Source organism: Schistocerca cancellata, chromosome 3 (assembly GCF_023864275.1).
Source record: "Schistocerca cancellata isolate TAMUIC-IGC-003103 chromosome 3, iqSchCanc2.1, whole genome shotgun sequence".
Lineage (NCBI taxonomy): Eukaryota > Metazoa > Arthropoda > Insecta > Orthoptera > Acrididae > Schistocerca > Schistocerca cancellata.
The window spans coordinates 759,508,363-759,528,907 of record NC_064628.1 but is presented as its reverse complement, the minus strand read 5'-3'; the positions used below and the strand labels follow the sequence as shown (position 1 = coordinate 759,528,907).

General features: G+C 42.2%; 1 protein-coding gene across 1 annotated transcript in view; it reads right to left on the bottom strand.

Annotated features, from left to right (window-relative positions):
* Positions 1-20,545, bottom strand: part of LOC126176554 (protein-L-histidine N-pros-methyltransferase-like) — a 118,228-nt gene that overhangs the window by 2,617 nt on the left and 95,066 nt on the right. Inside the window, exon 3 of the mRNA XM_049923713.1 lies at positions 7,721-7,902. Within this exon, the coding sequence (XP_049779670.1) occupies positions 7,721-7,902 (182 nt within the window). The remainder of the gene's footprint in view (positions 1-7,720; positions 7,903-20,545) is intronic.

Here is a 20,545-nt window from a genome sequence, read left to right as displayed (position 1 = left end):
ATCTATTGCTATCAAAGAATGCCTGAAGGTCTGAAATGAAGTACTAAAATGAATAGGTGAGTACATGACAGAAGTAAACTATGGCGTACCCTCATAAGAGGAAGGGGCAGGTTACTGGGACATCATCTATCGCATCCAAGAATAATTAATGTAATGCTGGAAGGATGATATTTGGTATGGTTTGTGGGGCACCCAACTGCATATTTACCAGCTCATACAAAGTCCCAAACTTTGCATAGTACAGTCATGTCACTTCTCCTGAATGATGATGAAGGGATGAGGACAACACAAATACCCATTCCCGGGGTGGAGCTTCTGTAAAGTTTGGAAGGTAGGAGGCGAGATACTGGCAGAAGTAAAGCTGTAAGGACCAGGCGTGAGTCGTGCTACGGTAGCTCAGATGGTAGAGCACTTGCCCGCGAAAGTCAAAGGTCCTGAGTTCGAGTCTCGGTCCGGCACACAGTTTTAATCTGCCAGGAAGTTGCATTAGGACATTATACACAGCCTTAAATTTCATAGTAAATACGCTGACATAATAGACAGGATGACATCATGAACACCTTGACCAAATGCTGTTGAAATGATACTACAGCACTTCCATGCCTGTGTCATATCTGATTAAAATTTCATCCATATTTTTATCCTTATTATGGTGGAGATCACAGCACAGCATATACACAGGACACACACCATGCAGCTTATCACCATTTTTCAGACGTTAATCCTCAACTCACAAGGTGTGGTCTCTCAGACTGTGCAAAAATTTCCAAACTTGCACTCCAAGGTCAGCTGAGGTGGAATGCTTCTATACTCCAACTACCCTCCTTAAATTGCCAACATTATAGTGTTTTGTTGACAGTTGCATTATTACTTTCTTTGTTTGTTACTGACACATGTCATTGACAGGTGTTAGGGTCTCCTAGACCTGTGAAATACATGCCTGTTTTTTTCCAGTACAGTACCATCTAGTACAAAATGTGTTCACAGGAACTTGTCAGTTTTAACTTTTCCAAATTTAATGAAATTATTGGTTGGTGGACAGAGGGAGGTCTCAAGTGATATAGATAAAGAAATAGATGAAAAAGATGATGATTTTACAATAGGCAGTGATCACAGTTCTGCTATGGAACAACAGCATCTTCAGATGAAGAACTTCAGGACTATTGTGATGGGGATCTGCCTGTTTGTCTAATAAAATACTTAAAATGTTAGTTATAGTCAAATGGGTTCTGAGAGGTGATAAGAAAAATGTAGACCCAAGCACTGAATGTCTGTTTTGCAGACTTTCTTTTTATACTTGTCAAGTGGAACTGAAACCTTGGAATTTAGTTTTATGTGGAAATTTACTCGCTGCAAAGATAGAATAATTTTTTAGAATGTAAAATTCAGTTCTCTAAAAGTCTATGTGTGTGTGCTATTTAAAAACCACAGAAATGTATTTTTTTTGTGTGATAAATAGTCAAATTCTTTTGGCGTTTTTTAGTGCAATGAAATAAACAAGAAGCATTTAAACAATACTTAATTAATTGTAAAAATAGATGCTGTATAATAACATACATTAAAAATTTCAATTGGTTTGTGCCTTAAATCTTGGTTTAAACATAATAGTCCCAGAGAAACCCCTCCCTCCCCTCCCCTCCTCTCTGCTTGTAGTATATATTACAGAAAAGCCACCTCATGATTTAAGGATGAAAAAACACTGAATCATTAGCACAAGGGGGGCATGGGAGTATCATACTGAAATGTCTGACTGGCCCTGATGGATGTACAGATGACGGCTGCTGAAACCTGGGCAGAGATTATGAGCGGGATACCACCACAAATTGTTGGGAACAGATTACTGGTATCTGGGTTTTCATTTTGAGTTTCAACAAGCGATTTACCACTGACACCATACTGCAAGCAACAGTGACTTGCATTGTGAACAGCCAAAGGTAACTGGAATGCTGAGTGCTGTCTTGTGGTGTTCAGAGATGAGTCCCATTTCTGTTTGTGCCAACCAACTCAAGGCAAACATGTCTGTAGACAACCTGCCGAAAGGGCACAGATAGCGCAGCGGCTCTTGAGATCCATACCACAATAACTCCTAGAATCATGGTATGGAGAGCCATTAATATGACAATAGGACTGATATTGTAATTATTGAAGGGAGGCTGAATGATCACAGAGTGTGGCAAGAATGGTAAAACCTGTTCCTGTATGTTTCATGATACCAAATGGTATATTCAACATGACAATGGATGACCCCACACTGTATTTCATATCACAGATCCTTGACTGGCTTTTCTGGTCCCCTGCTTTATCACCCACAGAACATGTCTGGAATGTGATGGTAAGAGACATACTTTCATACCAACCTCCATCCAGCAGTCGTCATGAAGTGACACATCATATGTTTCCAGATTGGCAAGAAATTCCTCAAGATCATATTTGGAAGCTGTTTGCTCCACACTACAATGAACAAAAGAGTGTACTTATGCCAATGGCAGTCACACCTCAGACTGACATTGTTGATAGGCATCAATTATGAATAGAATGCAAGTATAGTAATGTAATACCAATAGTTTGATGAACATCTTCTCCTCGAAGTTCGATAAATACCAAATTGGTGCTTCATGGAGTATCACTTTACAATTCCACCAGTGTAGTAATTCTAGTGTGTTGCACTGAGGCCTGAAACATACAACTGACATGATTCTATGCCTGCTATTCACTTCTCCTTTAAGGTAGTTTGAATATATACTGCCTCTAGTTTAGTTTAGTTTCTTACATGTTCTGCGTATCTTTTTCACAACAAATTGCTATGATGTGGAACATGCCAATAGATTCACAAGCAAGTTACATTTTCTTTGTGAAAACATGGCTAGACACTGGCTATTTACAACAAGGATTTTTTTGTTTCAGCCTGAATCTACAACATAATGCAATAAAAGTAACCCAACCACATACATTGTATCTACTCTGAAATGCATCACTGGAGTAGGTGTGGTCAAGTAGAAATGATTTCAATTTGTTTCTAAAACTCTTATTATCTGCCAGCACCTTAGTTCTGAGGGAGGTAATCAAATACTTTTATGACTGCACACTTTGCTCCTTTATAGGCAAGTGGATATTGGAGGCTATTGTTATTCCAAATGATATACCAGTTAACAGCCTTGCCAAAGCGGTAATAGCAGCTCCTATAAGATCAAGGAAGTTTAGTGCTGTCGGCCTTGGCTAGCACTTGGATGGGTCACCGTCCGGATCTGCTGAGTACTGTTGGCAAGCAGGGTGCACACAGTCCTTGTGAGGAGCTACTTGCTGATAAGTAGCAGCTCCAATCGTGAAAACTGACAGCAGCTGGGAGAGTGGTGTGGCAAACACATACCCCTCCATATTGTCATCCAGTGACACCTATCGGCTGAGGAGGACATGGCAGTTGGCCAATAGCATTGGGCCTTCCGAGACCTGTTCAGGTATAGTTTAGTTTTAGTTATATTTCTTAACACTAGTATTACCTTCAAATAATTGCTGACTGTTCACAGAAAACTTAATGATGGAATAAAATTGCTGTGAATCTGTTGTTAGTATATGTAATATTTTGAATGTCAAGAAAGCCATTATCTATACAGCACAATTAATTACTTTGAAGAGATCTGCTTCAGTTGCACTAATGATTATTCACTGTGACTAGTTTTGGGATGTTAAAGACCCCATCTTCAGGTGTATAAAATTATTATATTTGGTAAAACACAACGCGCAGTCAGGGCAGTCAGTGCAAGGGCTCCAAATCACTGCATCTTGGTGGAAACTGCCGTCGGGAAGCTGCTCGGTATGAACACCAGCCACAACACATACCATACAAAATATGTTATTAATACTTTGTCTACAAGTGGAATTGCTCCAGAAATCAATGTTTCATCAAAGAATGAAATTATGCACTGTCAGTAAATTTTCTGCTGCTTTCATCACCAAAATCAGCAATTACACATATAGGTGTGGTGATACTCTGCCCATAACCTCTGCCCAGATGTCAGCAGTCACCATCTGTATAACCATCAGAGCCAGTCGAACAATTCTATGATCTCCTTGTGGTGTCGTCTTTCTGTCGGCATATGTGTCTACTGTTCTTGCCATAAAATTGTCTCGTCCTTCTTGCCACTACTCAGTGTGCAGTCACTGCATTGTTAGATATCTGTGCAACCTGTCAGTATGATGCTCCCATGCTCCTCATGCTAATGATTCAATCTTTTTTAACCCTTAAATCTCAGGTTTACCTTTCTGTACAGTATACTACAAGGGGGGGGGGGGGGGGGGGCTCTGTGCAATCATGATGTTTAAACAAATATTTAAGGCACAAATCATTTGAAATTTTTAATTTATACTATTATGTAACATTTATTTTTGCAATTATTTAAGTGTTGTTCTATGCTCCTTGTTTAATGAAGCATGCAGCATTTTACTACACTCCTGGAAATGGAAAAAAGAACACATTGACACCGGTGTGTCAGACCCACCAAACTTGCTCCGGACACTGCGAGAGGGCTGTACAAGCAATGATCACACGCACGGCACAGCGGACACACCAGGAACCGCGGTGTTGGCCGTCGAACGGCGCTAGCTGCGCAGCATTTGTGCACCGCCGCCGTCAGTGTCAGCCAGTTTGCCGTGGCATACGGAGCTCCATCGCAGTCTTTAACACTGGTAGCATGCCGCGACAGCGTGGACGTGAACCATATGTGCAGTTGACGGACTTTGAGCGAGGGCGTATAGTGGGCATGCGGGAGGCCGGATGGACGTACCGCCGAATTGCTCAACACGTAGGGCGTGAGGTCTCCACAGTACATCGATGTTGTCACCAGTGGTCGGCGGAAGGTGCACATGCCCGTCGACCTGGGACCGGACCGCAGCGACGCACGGATGCACGCCAAGACCGTAGGATCCTACGCAGTGCCGTAGGGGACCGCACCACCACTTTCCAGCAAATTAGGGACACTGTTGCTCCTGGGGTATCGGCGAGGACCATTCGCAACCATCTCCATGAAGCTGGGCTATGGTCCCGCACACCGTTAGGCCGTCTTCCGCTCACGCCCCAACATCGTGCAGGCCGCCTCCAGTGGTGTCGCGACAGGCGTGAATGGAGGGACGAATGGAGACGTGTCGTCTTCAGCGATGAGAGTCGCTTCTGCCTTGGTGCCAATGATGGTCGTATGCGTGTTTGGCGCCGTGCAGGTGAGCGCCACAATCAGGACTGCATACGACCGAGGCACACAGGGCCAACACCCGGCATCATGGTGTGGGGAGCGATCTCCTACACTGGCCGTACACCACTGGTGATCGTCGAGGGGACACTGAATAGTGCACGGTACATCCAAACCGTCATCGAACCCATCGTTCTACCATTCCTAGACTGGCAAGGGGACTTGCTGTTCCAACAGGACAATGCACGTCTGCATGTATCCCGTGCCACCCAACGTGCTCTAGAAGGTGTAAGTCAACTACCCTGGCCAGCAAGATCTCCGAATCTGTCCCCCATTGAGCATGTTTGGGACTGGATGAAGCGTCGTCTCACGCGGTCTGCACGTCCAGCACGAACGCTGGTCCAACTGAGGCGCCAGGTGGAAATGGCATGGCAAGCCGTTCCACAGGACTACATCCAGCATCTCTACGATCGTCTCCATGGGAGAATAGCAGCCTGCATTGCTGCGAAAGGTGGATATACACTGTACTAGTGCCGACATTGTGCATGCTCTGTTGCCTGTGTCTATGTGCCTGTGGTTCTGTCAGTGTGATCATGTGATGTATCTGACCCCAGGAATGTGTCAATAAAGTTTCCCCTTCCTGGGACAATGAATTCACGGTGTTCTTATTTCAATTTCCAGGAGTGTATTTATCACACAAAAACGTACTTCTGTGTGGTTTTTTAAATAGTATACGCAAATAGATGATTAGAGAACTGAATTTTACAGTCTGAAGAGTTACAGTATCTCTGTAAGAAGTACACTGTGTGATCAAAAGTATTCGGACACCTGGCTGAAAAGACTTACGAGTTCTTGGCACCCTCCATCGGAAATGCTGGAATTCAACATGGTGTTGGCCCAATCTTAGCCTTGATGATAACTTCCACTCTCGCAGGCATATGTTCAATCAGGTGCTGGAAGGTTTCTTCAATAATGGCAGCCCATTCTTCACGGAGTGCTGCACTGAGGAGAGGTATTGATACCAGTCGTGAGGTCTGGCATAAAGTCGGCGTTCCAAAACATCCTATTGGTGTTCTACAGGATTCACCCAAAGGTGTTCTGTAGGAATCAGGTCAGGACTCTGTTCAGGCCCGTCCATTACGGGGATGTTACTGTCATGTAACCACTCTGCCACAGGCCGTGCATTATGAACAGGTGCTTGATCGCATTGAAAGATACAATCGCCACCCCCAAATTGCTCTTCAACAATGGGAAGCAAGAATGTTCTTAAAACATCAATGTAGACCTGTGCTGTGATAGTGCCACGCAAAACAACAAGGGGTGCAAGCCCCCTCAATGAAAAAGACGACCACACGGTAACACCACCACCTCCAAATTTTACTTTTGGCACTGCACACACTGGCAGATGACGTTCAACGGGCATTCCCCATACTCACACCGTGCCATCGGATCGCCAATTGTGTACCACGATTCGTCACTCCACACAACTTTTTCCACTGTTCAATCGTCCAATGTTTCCGCTTCTTACACCTAGCGAGGCATCGTTTGGCATTTACCTGCGTTATGTGTGGCTTACGAGCAGCCGCTCAACTATGAAATCCAAGTTTTCTCGCCTCCCGCCTAACCGTCATAGAAGTTGCAGTGGATCCTGATGCAGTTTGGAATTCCTGTGTGATGGTCTGGCTAGATGTCTGCCTATTACACACTATGACACTCTTCAACTGCCAGCGGTCTCTGTCAGTCAACAGACGAGGTCGGCCTGTACGCTTTCGTGCTGTACGTGTCCCTTGACATTTACACTTCACTATCACAACGGAAACAGTGGACCTAGGGATGTTTAGGGGTGTGGAAATCTCGCGCACAGTCGTATGGCGCAAGTGACACCTGACCACGTGGGAAATCCATGAGTTCTGCGGAGCACCCATTCTGCTCTCTCACGATGTCTAGTGACTATTGAGGTCGCTGATATGGAGTACCTGGCAGCAGGCGGCAGCACAATGCACCTAGTATGAAAAACTTATGTTTCTTGGGGTGTTGGGTTGTTTGGGAGGGAGGAGACCAGACATCGAGGTCATCGGTCTTGTCGGGTTAGGGAAGGATGGGGAAGGAAGTAGGCCGTGCCCTTTCAAAGGAACCATCCACGCATTTGCCAGGACCGATTTAGGGAAATCACGGAAAACCTAAATCAGGATGGCCGGACGCGGGATTGAACCATCGTGCTCCTGAATGCGAGTCCAGTGAGCTAGCCACTGTGCCACCCTGCTCGGTCTTTGGGATGTCCAGATACTTTTATCACATATATTTCCACATAAGACTAAATTCCAGCACGTTAAAATTCCACTCGATAGGTACAAAAAGAATGTCTGAAAAATCGACATTCAGCACTGGATCTACATTTTTCTTATCACCACTCAGAACACGTTTGACTATAAGCACTGGAGATGAGGGGTCGCAAACAGTACTGTGCCAGTTATAAATAAAGTACGGTATGTGTAATTATTAGTGCGTTAACCGCGGTAACTGTTATGTTGTTGGCACACCTGTCTCGACGTAGTGGTGGTAGGGCAGCACGAGCGCGACCAGGGCGCGCCCCCCGGGCCTGAGTGTCTCTCGCAGCTGCCGCAGCAGCGTCAGCGGACGGTCGCAGCGGTCCAGCAGGTTCAGCGCGCTGATCACGTGTGGCCGCAGCTCCAGGTACGGCCACTCGTCCGCCTCCACCAGCCTGCGGACACGTTGCACACAATAATAAAACAAACACAAGGAGGAGGGACGTGGTCTCTTGGAGAGGCAAGGGGCTGGAAAATCATTGTGACCTATTCACGAAGAGAACACGGCAAGTGCCATTTCGCGATTTCTCAGAAACTTCAGTCAGTGGAAGACGGGTCAAAATAACCGAAGGTGTGTCTCTGCTTATTCGTAGATACTCGACCGTTTCTGAGAAAACTACGATCAAAGGCTGACCGGGGCGGTCGAGCGGTTCTAGGCGCTACTACCTGGAACCACGAGACCGCTACGGTCGCCGGTTCTAATCCTGCCTCGGGCATGGATGTGTGTGATGTCCTTAGGTTAGTTAGGTTTAATTAGTTCTAAGTTCTAGGGGACTGATGACCTTAGAAGTTAAGTCCCATAGTGCTCAGACCCATTGAACCATTTACGATCAAACTTTTCGAGGTACTGTGCCTTTTAGAAAGTAAACGCGTCGACCAAAGTGGCTAGCGTCGCGGCTTCATACTTTTGCGCCCCATGTTGAATATCCGATTATTAGTTTTATTTTTGTTTTTCATTAATCTACCCACGTCCGTAGAAGATTACTACACAAATGCTTCCCAGTGTATACTGAAATAACGTTGCCGTTTTCGTCTACTAATTGTATGTCTGCTAGATGAGTTAAACAAATACGATAAATGAATGGAAAAATTATTTCAAATTGTTTTCGGTGAAATTCCTGGAGTGAATTTTGATGCTGCAAGCGCCAGTTTTTGGAAAAGCTATCCGTTACGCGTAGTTTGCCGCGAAATTATTGCCAAAGCGTGAAATCTTCAGCAATGTTAGCGACGTTTCTTTTCAGAGTGAGATTAATAGGAATAAATGTCTCTGTGACAAAGTTGCCTTCTCGCGATGCTCATAGTGTTCGGAATTTCTGTTTCGAATGTTTCTACGATCAATATCACCCAGGCGATTGCACTAAATCTCCCTGAAGAATAAGAATAAAAATAAGAATAAAATATAAGAATTAAGAATGAAATTTAAGAATATGAGGAGTTAAAAAAATGGTAACGCCTGAAAATACAAAAACACTTTATTATGTGATAAACGCATGACGATTATTGTGAGACCCAGTTGTAATTTTACATTTAATATAACTCCCTTGTATCCCTTAACCTGATAAGAAACATTCGTGTAGTAACCTTCTACGGATATGGGTAGATAAATGAAAAAATAACATAAATGAAAACAGTGATGGAGTTTCGAACACGGGACGCAAAAAGTGAGAGACTGCGACCCTAACTACTATGCCACCAATTGGGTTAGCTTATAGCGTGTTAAAAAGCATTTAAGTATTTCGAAAATGTTGACGGTCGTTTTCTCACAAAAGGTCAAGTATTTACGTATAAGCTGAGCCACGTGTTCGCTTATTTTGACTCCTTTTTCACCGAGCGAAGTTTTTGGGAAATCGGGGTATGGCACTGCCGTCTTCTGCTCTTCCGACAAACCCTCTCCACATTTGTCTCAAGCGATCTTCTGTAACCAGTAAAAAACTATATCAGTTCACTGATAGAACTGGAACGAAAAACTAATCTAATCTAATCTAATCTAATCTAATCACGAGGCCTAGCGGGTCAGATTAACCCAACTGTACCACCTTCAGGCATGCAGCTACCAAGAAACACCTGGAGACGCAGCAACCGCATCACAACTAAACATGCAAGATTTGTGTCAAAGCATCCTTTTACAAATCAAATCTTGCACACAGCGCTATGACTGTGTTGCGGTGGAATGAATGACCAACAAGAAGTTTTGAAGGAGACTGAAAGCACTTAATGAAGGCACTCATGTCAATGTGCAGCAGGCCCTTGCAGTCAGAGAAAAAGATCATGACTTTCCCAGGGGTGGCGTGCACGGCTTTGGATTTTTCCTGTGAGGGTGAATCCATGTGTCTCCATGGTTGAATATGACGCTTACTCTCTGGCTCAAAATGATGACGCCATGTTTCATCTCCAGTAACAATACGAGACAGCAAACGGTATTCTTCAGCGTGATACCGTCCCAGTCGCTGAAGTGATGCCGACATTCTGTTTAACTTCTGTTCCTCCGTCAGGCTGTGGAGGACCCATTGTGCACAGATTTTCTGGAACTTCAGATGCTCTTCCATCATGGCATGAGCGGTACCGTGACTGATGCCGAACATGAGCCGAATGTCTTTCGCCGTCGGTCATTTCTGACGGCAGCACCCACCACAGCAATGACAGAAGGGTTAATGACACGACGGGCCTGCCCTGGCCAACTGCTGTCTTTCAACGACACCCGACCTTCTTGAAATAGTTTATTCCATGCAAACACACGGACACGTGACATACTGTGTTCGCCATATACATACATAAGTGTACACGTACCTAAGTGTAATGTGAAATGAAATGGTGTTGTTTACACCGTCTGTTGAATTTCATATTGTTTCCTTATATAATGGAGGCCCGATGATGCCTAGTACGAACAGGTGAAACACGTTTGGTTACAAACAAAATAAACATTTATTACAAAAGATGGATTTGTTCTTATCTATGCAATAAGCATAACAACATCATAATTAACTCTCGTACGGAGCGAAGGAAAGCAAAGTCCCTGTATGTCTCCGCATGCGCTCTAACTTCTTTTTCTTACTATTCCTATTTTTGCCACATAATACGATGCAGGCAGCAGAATTGTTGCACACTGCACTTCGAATATTGGTTCTCCAAATATCCCACCATTTTTCTCTGGAACATATGCCTTTCATTGAACGATTTCTGAGTATCCGTACCACACTTTCGATGAGACATACCGACCTGTTCGATCCAAGCCTTCCGATCTCTCGATCCTCTCGACTTATGCCGTCAGGTCCATCTGATAAGGACTCAATACACAGAAGCAATATGCTAGAATAGGGCACACTCAACTAGAGTCTCGTAATGCAGCTTTCGAACATATGTGATAAATTGCTAACTACTTCACCCTTGCCCCACCTCCTAATACTTATTTCATATGTTCATAGTTCATACCGCTCCGTTGTTTCTCTGGACGACCTTTGCCGCTACGGTGGAAAGGCGAACACAATAGGCAATGAAAGACTGACCAGACTAGCATTAATGTCAAGTCTTCACTCGTTTCATTGTAGAAAACTGACCACAATGACACAAGTGAAGATTTAATTACAGAATACAATGGGCAATGAAAGACTTACAAAACTAGCGTCAACATCAGTACATAGTCTTCTTCCTTTTACAACAGAATATTTAAATGTCATTGCAAGAGGAGGAACAAAACAAAGATTTTACTATAGTTATCAAATGAAGTTTTGTGTTGATTATACTCATACATGCACATAAATAAATTTAATGTTAATTAAGAAAAGTAGTCCCAAATTTGAATTACATCAAATATATATTTAAATAATTAATTATATAAGAAGTCTATCTTTCATGTAAAACGAATACCTGTTTAGATGATATATCTATCTAATCTTCAATGAATACTCTGATTTTATGTGACATGGATAGCATAAGGGAATAATATTTTCATTTTGTTGTGCTACATTAAAATATTTTAATTAAACAGGTTAACTCATTTTACAATTTGCCTGCTGCCTTCATGTGAAGATAATTGTTATATAAATCATTCACATAACGATTATTTTTACTCATGTCCTTTTGTTTAGTAGTTTTTATTCTTTTTCAAATGTTCTATAATTGCCATCAAACAGTAATTTTCTAATTTTTAGAAACAATGATATAAAAATTGTTTTCATTACTTTTGTAACAGTACTTATCTTGAGTTTGGGAATATTTCTATATTTCTTGGCCTGACAGTATTTAATTTTAATGTTGGTTTGAGGAAGATTCCCAATATGCTTAGTTCAGTGATATTTACATCGAATGGTGGCTAGTGATCAACAATATGTACTATGCATCTGTGCATAAACAGTGATATATCATGACTTCAAGTTTTATCAGAAGAACAATGTTCCACTGTGAAATGTCTTATTCATAATACCTTGGAACAGTGAGTCCAACCATCACAACCACAGTGGATTTCTGAATGAAGAACATATAAATGACAATATATGTTGTATTGTAGAGGAGTTTATTAGCATTAAAGAGTGTATAACTAGGATATTACGAATAAATACAAACTCTTTATGAGGTCGCTTATATCAGAAGTCTAGTTGAAATCAACTTGTAAAGCAATGTTTAAGATCCTAAAACTGTAGCTCACAATAACTGTGTATTCAGATTTAAATAAAATTGATTGCTATAGTTTCAATCTCACTTTGAATCAATAATCTTGTTCTTGATCACTTAAAGAAACTGAAGAATTTTGATTAAATGAAAGATACTTTACTGAAATTTGATGTTGAATTGAGGAACTTGAGAAGCTTTGATGTGCTGAAGGAATTCTGACTTGGTTTTATGTAAGCTTTAAATTTAAATACAACATTGTAGTAGGAGAAAGATAGCTATTGTCAATAGAGTTTTGGACCCATTTAACTTTACAAGTTATTCACACAAGGTCAAGATTCTTGTCTGTTATAGTGAGTCTTGTATTAGAAGATAGCTGTGTTTTGTTAGCAAAGAGGCAATACTTTATATTAGAAATCAAATTTGTCTGGCAATAGAGTGAAATTATATTACCAAATAAAGAAATATTTACCTTTGCATTGGGGTATTTGTTATATATACGAATACATGTCACACTTTCTTAAGAAAAGCTTTTCTTGCTTAATTTTATGGACGAAATACTATCTGTATGAAGTTCTTCCAAAAGCAAATCGTCTGCAGAAAATTAAGAAATAAATAAATATGTTTTCAGAATAAACAAAAAAACATGAGCCTATTTAAAGTCCTCTTTAAACCTTTGATAAAATCCTGGATACATACTTCGCTTACTTCTGTACATAATTTTAATAGTCACTATACAGAACACGTCACATGAATCAACACTATATTTACAAAGGCTACTTCTACTACGAGCAATGGCAGCTAGTATCGAACATTCTGGAACGGCACGACGTCAGCCGACTTTCACTGACCAAAGAGGGTCAAGTTAAAGAGTGCAACTAATAGTCTATCTGTATGGTATTAGCCATATGGCATAATCAGTCTGTCGTCAGGTGCCAAAGGGGTCACAAATGCTTTGGCAACATCAGCAATTATTTATTTTGCATAAAAATGGTTCAGTTCATATTAAATGTTGGTATAAGAACGGAATAAAGCGACGAAAAGTTTTTGAACGTTAAATACTGCATTTGGCGAATCTGTATGAGTAAAACAAAGGTTTTGAAGTGGCGTAAGTGTTTCGAACAAGGCTGTTCATGGAGATCACGAGTGCCCTAAGCTTTCCAGCACATAATCTGCTAATGAAACTGTGGAAAAAATGAAAGAAATGATTATTAACAGTCACTGTATCAAAATCAAAGAAGTTCTGGATGATGATCTATATCTATTGGTTCATGCCGTGAAATTTTGTCGGAAGTTTTGGGCATGGAGGATATGAAAAAGTTAGATTCGAAATTATTGAAGTTCGAAAAAGAAACCATCGGAGAATGAAAGTTGCTTAGCTAACAACGATGCAGAATTACTGAAACGTATCATGAACGTAATGGAACATGGGTTTACGGATAGTCAGTCGATACTAAGTCTCGATCGTCAGAGCGCAAGCATTTTGGATCGCCAGGATCGAATAAGCTCGACAGGGTGAATGTGAAATGTTCAAAAGAGCTCGGCAGCTGCGGCGAAATGTGAAACGCTCTTCGATTCTAACGGCTTAGTGCACCACGAGTTCTTATTATAGGGTTGAAAGTGCAATACGCAGAGCTACCTACAAGTTGAACGCCCTTTGCGTGAAGCAATACGAAAAAAAAGACTGGATTTGGAGAAACAATTCATACTTTTTGCACCACTGTATTGTAGCTGTTCACGCTGCTTGCTTGTTAGTGAATTGTTGGCCAAAAATATAAAATTAAACTTTACAGAATTAAACTTTACAGAAGCTCTCCTCGCAGGAGATCGTCTGTAAAGTTTGGAACGTAGGAGACGAGGTACTGGCAGAAGTAAAGCTATGAGGACGGGACGTAAGTCGTGCTTGGGCAGCTCAGATTTTAGAGCACTTGCCCGCGAAATGCAAAGGCCCCGAGTTCGAGTTTCGGTCTGACACACAGTTTTAATCTGCCAGGAAGTTTCAGTCTACAGGGTGATTCAGTTGCCCCTTCCGATCAATTTTATGCAACCCGCAAAGCATTCAAAAACCACACGCGAAATTTTGATATACCCTCGCTAACTACGTGCTAACTATTAGTTCTACAGAAAAAATGAACTGCATCTTTTTGTAGGTAATTTAATGTGGTTAAATTGTGTACTGGGATACGTTTTCACTGGAGAACATGGTTTTCGAGTTATTCACGAGAAACGTGTTTGAAGATCACTTTTACGCGTTTTTATTGGATAATTCGAAAACCACGGCCTCTAGCGAAAACGTATCCGAGTACGAAGTTTAACTACATTTCATTTCCTACAAAACAGTCCTGTTTATTTTTCCTGTAAGAATAATAGATGAGTATAGGACAATTTCAACAGCAGCAGAAAATGGTTAAACAGGATAAGGATTCATTACGAATAGGAAGTAGTTCAGAGAGTAAGTTCCCGTGACCAGTTCTGTGAGAGGGTTATTCTCGTCATAATAGACAGCAAACCAGCAACGACAATTTCTAGTATACATGCCGACGTCAGAAGCAGAATATGAAGAGACAGAGAAAGTATATGAGGATATTGAACAGGTAATACAATAAGTAAATGGAGATGAACATCTGATAGTCATCGGAGATTGGAATGCGTTTGTAGGGGAAGGAGAAGAAGAGATTGTTACAGGAGAATATTATCTTCGTAGTAGGAATGAGAGAGGATAAAGACTTATTGAGTTCTGCAATAAATTTCAGCTAGTAATAGCGAATACTCTGTTCGAAAATGCCAAGAGGAGGAGGTATACTTGGAAAAGGTCGGGAGATACAGAAAAAATTCAGTTAGATAACATCATGGTCAGGGAGAGATTCCGAAATCAGACACTGGATTGAAGGGTGTACCCAGGAGCAGATATAAATCCAGATCACAATTTAGTAATGAAGACGAGTAGGTTGAAGTTTAAGAGATTAATCAGGAAGAACGAATGTGCAAGAAGGTGGGATATGGATGTACTAAGGAATGAAGAGATATGCTTGAAGTTCTCTAAGGTTAGGTACTGCGATAATGAATAGCTCAGTAGGCAATACATCTGAAGAGAGCTCTAAAGAGAGCAGTCACAGAAGTTGGAAAGAAAAACATAGGTACAAAGAAGATAACTGCGAAGAAACCATGGGTAACTGAAGAAATACTTAAGTTGATCGATGAAAGAAGGAAGTACAAAAATGTTTAGGGAGATTCAGGAACACAAAAATAAAAGTCACTTAGGAATGAAATAAATAAGAAGTGCAGGGAAGCTAAGATGAAATGGCTGCAGCAAAAATATGAAGGTATCGAAAAAGAAATGATTATCGGAAGGACAAACTCAGCATACAGGAAAGTCAAAACAACCTTCGGTGACATTAAAAGCAAGGGTGATAACATTAAGAATGCAATAGGAACTGCACTGTTAAATCCAGAGGAGAGAGCGGATAGGTGGATAGAATACATTGAAGGCCTCTATCAGGGGGAAGATTTGTTTGATGTGATAGAAGAAGAAACAGGAGTCGATTTCGAAGAGATAGGGGATCCAGTATTAGAATTAGAATTTAAAAGAGCTTTGGAGGACTTCAGATCAAAGATGGGATCGATAACATTCCATCAGAATTTCTAAAATCATTCGGGGAAATGGAAACAAAATGACTATTCACGTTGGTGTGTAGAATGTATGAATCCGGCGACATAACATCTGACTTTCAGAAAAGCATCGTCCACACAATTCCAAAGACAGCAAGTGCTGACAAGTGTGAGAATTATCACACAATCAGCCTAATAGCTCATGCATTCAAGTTGCTGAGAAGAATAGTATACAATAATGAACAAGAAAATTGAAGAACTGTTAGATGACGATCAGTTTGGATTAGGAAAGGTAGAGGCACCACAGAAGCAGTTCTCACGTTGCGGTTGAGAATGGAAAGAAAGGCTAAAGAGAAATCAAGACTCGTTCATAGGATTTGTAGACCTGGACGAAGCGTTCGACAGTGTCAAATGGTACAAGATTTTCGAAATTCTGAGAAAAAGCGGGGTAAGCTATAAGGAAAGACGGGTAATATAAATATGTACAAGAAACAACAGGAAACAATGTGACTGAAAGACAAAGAACGAAGAGCTCGCATTAAAAATGGTGTAAGGCAGGGATGTAGTTCTTCGCCAGTACTGTTCAACATTGCTGTCCTCAGTGAAAAAAAGAAGAATTACAGATTCTGATGAATGTGATGAACAGTCTAATGAGTACATGATATAGATTGAGTGTAAATCGAAGAAAGACGAAACTAATGAGAAATAGTAAAAATGAGAACAGTGAGAAGCTTAACATCAGGGTTGGTGATCACGAAGTACATGAAGTTAAGGAATTCTGCTAATTAGGAAGCAAAATAATCCTCGGTGGTCGTACCAAGGACGACACAAAAAGCAGATTAGCACTGGCAAAAAGGGCATTTATTGCCAAGAGAAGTTTATTAGTATCAAACATAGAACTATAGAACTTAATTTGAGGAAGAAATTTCTGGGAATGTACGTTTGGAACATTGCATTGTATGCAAGCGAAACATGGATTGTGGGAAAACCGGAACAGAAGATAATCGAAACTTTTGTGATGTAGTGTGGACTGATAGGATAAGAAATTAGGAGGTTCTCTGCATAATCAGCGAAGAAACAAATATATTAAAAACACTGACAAGAAGAAAGGACGAGATGGTGGGATATCTGTTAATACGTCACCGAATAGCTTCCACGATACTAGAGAGAGCTGTAGAGGGCAAAAACTTTAGAGGAAGACAGAGACTGGAATACATTCAGCAAATGATTCAGGACATATGTTGCAAGTGCTACTCTGAGATGAAGAGGTTGGCACGAGAGAGGAATTCGTGATGGGCCACATGAAACCAGTCAGAAACTGACGACTCAATGAAAGGTTCGGGCATAGCAAGCGAAAGAATATGAAAAACTCGCGTGTAGTATTTGAATGCGTCGCAGGTTGCATAAAACACAACAGTAGGGGCAGCTGACTCTCACTGTAAGAAAGGTAGTAGGAGTAATCTACTAAATTACAGGCCCATGTCGTTAACGTCGATATGCAGCAGGGTTTTGGAACATATATTGTGTTCGAAGATCATGAATTACCTCGAAGACAACAGTCTATTGACACGCAGTCAACACAGCTTTAGAAAACATCGTTCTTGTGAAACACAACTAGCTCTTTACTCGCACAAAGTGTTGAGTCCTATTGACAAGAGATTTCAAATTGATTCCGTATTTGTAGATTTCCAGACAGCTTTTGACACTGTACCTCACAAGTAGCTTGTAGTGAAATTGCGCGCTTAGGGAATATCATCTCAATTTTGCGACTGGATTCGTGATTTCCTGTCAGAGAGGTCACAGTTCGCGGTAACTGAAGTAATTGAAGGAAAGTCATCAAGTAAAACAGAAGTGATTTCTGGCGTTACCCAAGGTAGTGTTGTAAGCCCTCTGCTGTTCCTTATGTTATAAATGATTTAGGATACAATCTGAACAGACGTCTTAGGTTGTCTGCAGATGATGCTGTCTTTTCTCGACAAGTAAATTCATCAGAAGATCAAAACACATTGCAAAACGATTTAGAAAAGATATCTGTATGGTGCAAAAATTGGCAACGAAAAGTGTGAGCTCATCCATATGAGTGCTAAAAGGAATCCGTTGAATTTCTATTACACGATAAATCAATCAAATCGTAATGCCGTAAATTCAACCAAATACCTAGGAATTACAAAAAAATTTAAATTATGAGGAACTCAAAGCAAATGTTGTGGGGAAGGCTTATTGACAAGACACTTAGAAACTGTAAGAGATATACCAAAGAGACTGCCTACACTACTTTTGTCCGTCCTCTTTTAGAATACTGCTGCGCGGTGTGTGATCCTTATCAGAAGGGGTGACAGAGTACATCGAGAAAGTTCAAAGAAGAGTAGCATGTTTTGTATTATCGCGAAGTAGGGGCGAGAGTGTCACTGACATGTCACAGGATCTCAGGTGGAGATCATTAAAACAAAGGCGTTTTTCGTTGCGGGGGAATCCTCTCACGAAATTTCAGTCACCTACTTTCTCCTCCGAATGCGAAAATATTGTTGACACCGATCTATATAATCATCATAATATAAGGGAATCCAGAGCTCGCAAGGTAAGATATAGGTGTTCGTTTATTCCGCGCGCTGTACGAGATTTGAATAATAGAGAATTATTGTGAAGGTGGTTCGACGAACCCTCTGCCAGGCACTTAAATGTGATTTGCAGAGTATCCATGTAGATTTAGAAAATGACAGTTTTTCACTCTGGTAGGCCGCCAAATTTTCTGCTTGCCCGCGCACGCAGTTACAGGTCCCTTCCGCGCAGCCCTGCAGGTTTCACGCGGCCAGTTACCGCGCACCTTCGGAAGGTAGAAGTTTGGCCCGCTCAAGTCCGCTAAGAGCACGAGCGCAACTCTGGCAGTAATTGTCGCAACTGGGGCGACGCGAGACAGGAGACAAGACGGCGGCCGGCCGGACCTGGCGTGCATTAGCGCTGATTGGCCGGCGCGGGCCAGCCTTCGTTACTGCAGTAGTGGGCCCCGCGGGGCGGCTTAATTTGATGGCAGCGCCTTACGCGGACAACTTTAGTGCGCGGAGGAGGCGGCGCGCGCATTAAGACAGCCGCGCAGTAAAACCTGCCGGGAGGCTCCGCCATCTAATATGCCTGCGACGGTGTAAACACTTTTAAGGCCGGAGGGTCTCGCCTGCATGTAAAACGCAGCCTGGCAGCTACGCCGCGCCGCCCTCGCCCGAGGCGCTGTTGCTTCTGCTTCACGATAGCACGGGACCGCGACCGTAAATTACGTGCGCCTGTACTGACGTCAGTTTTGTTCGCTTCTGCCAACAGACACGACAACACAGTGCGGGAATTTTGTGGACAAATTCGAATACCAATAAACTATCTCTCCGAATGTCCTTTGTATCCACTTTTAAACATGTACGAGGTGTGTGAGGAAAGTAATGAGACTGATTTTTGAAACTGAAGAGCCAGAAAAACTGGTACACCTGCTTAATATCGTGTAGGGCCCCCGCGAACACACAGAAGTGCCGCAACACGACGTGGAATGGACTCGACAAATGTCTGAAGTAGTGCTGGAAGGAACTGACACCTTGAATCCTGCAGCGCTGTCCATAAAGAGTACGAGGTGGTAAAGATCTCTTCTGAACAGCACGGTGCAAGGCATCTCAGATATGCTCAATAATACTCATGTCTGGGGAGTTTAGTGGCCAGCGGAAGTGTTTAAACTCAGAAGAGTGTACATGGAGCCACTCTGTAGCAATTCTGAACGTGTGGGGTGTCGCACTGCCCTGCTGGAATTGCCCAAGTCCGTCGGAATGTACAATTGTCATGAATGGATGCAGGCACATGTCACCTGTTAGAGTCGTATCTAGGCGTATCAGGGATCCCATATCACTCCAACTGCACACGCCTCACACCATTACAGAGCCTCCACCGACTTGAACTGTCCCTTGGTGACAAGCAGGGTCCATTGATTCATGAGGTTTTCTCCGTACCCGTACACGTTCATTAGCTCGATACAATCTGAAACGAGACTCGTGCGACCAGGCAACATTTTTTCACTCATCAACACTCCATTATCGGTGTCGAAGGGCCCAGGCGAGGCGTAAAGTTTGTATCGTACAGTCATCAAGGGTATACAACTGGGCATTCGGCTCTGAAAGCCCATATCGATGATGTTTCGTTGAATGATTCGCACGCTGACACTTGTTGATGGCCCAGCAATAAAATATGGAGCAATTTGCGGAAGGATTGCACTTCTGTCACGTTGAACGATTCTCTTCAGGCGTCGTTGGTCTCGTTCTTGCATGATCTTTTTCCGGCCGCAGCAATGTCGATTTGATGTTTTATCGGATTCCTGATGTACATGTGTGAAATGGTCGTACGAGAAAATCCCCATTTCATCTCTACCTCGGAGGTGCTGTGTCACATCGCTCGTGCGCCTACTGTAACACCACGTTCAAACCCACTTAAATCTTGATAACCTGCCATTGTAGCAGCAGTAACCGATCTAATAACCGCGCCAGACACTTGTTGTCTTATACAGGCGTTGCCGACCTCAGCACTGTATTCCGCCTCTTAACATATCCCTGTATTTGAATACGTATTCCTATTCCAGTTTCTGTGGCGCTTCAGTGCATCTATTACAGTTTTTATTTTTTTTCCAAACAACAATACTGTCCTCTTCAAAGTAGTTCTCTTCGGCAGGTATACACCAGCAGAGTCGAAGTTCTCAGTCTTGGTAGCAGCGCTGAAAAGCTTCAACTGGAATAGCGTTTAACATGTGGGCCACATTCTTTTGAGAGTTCTCCAGACTCCCAAAATTACGCACTTTTAAGA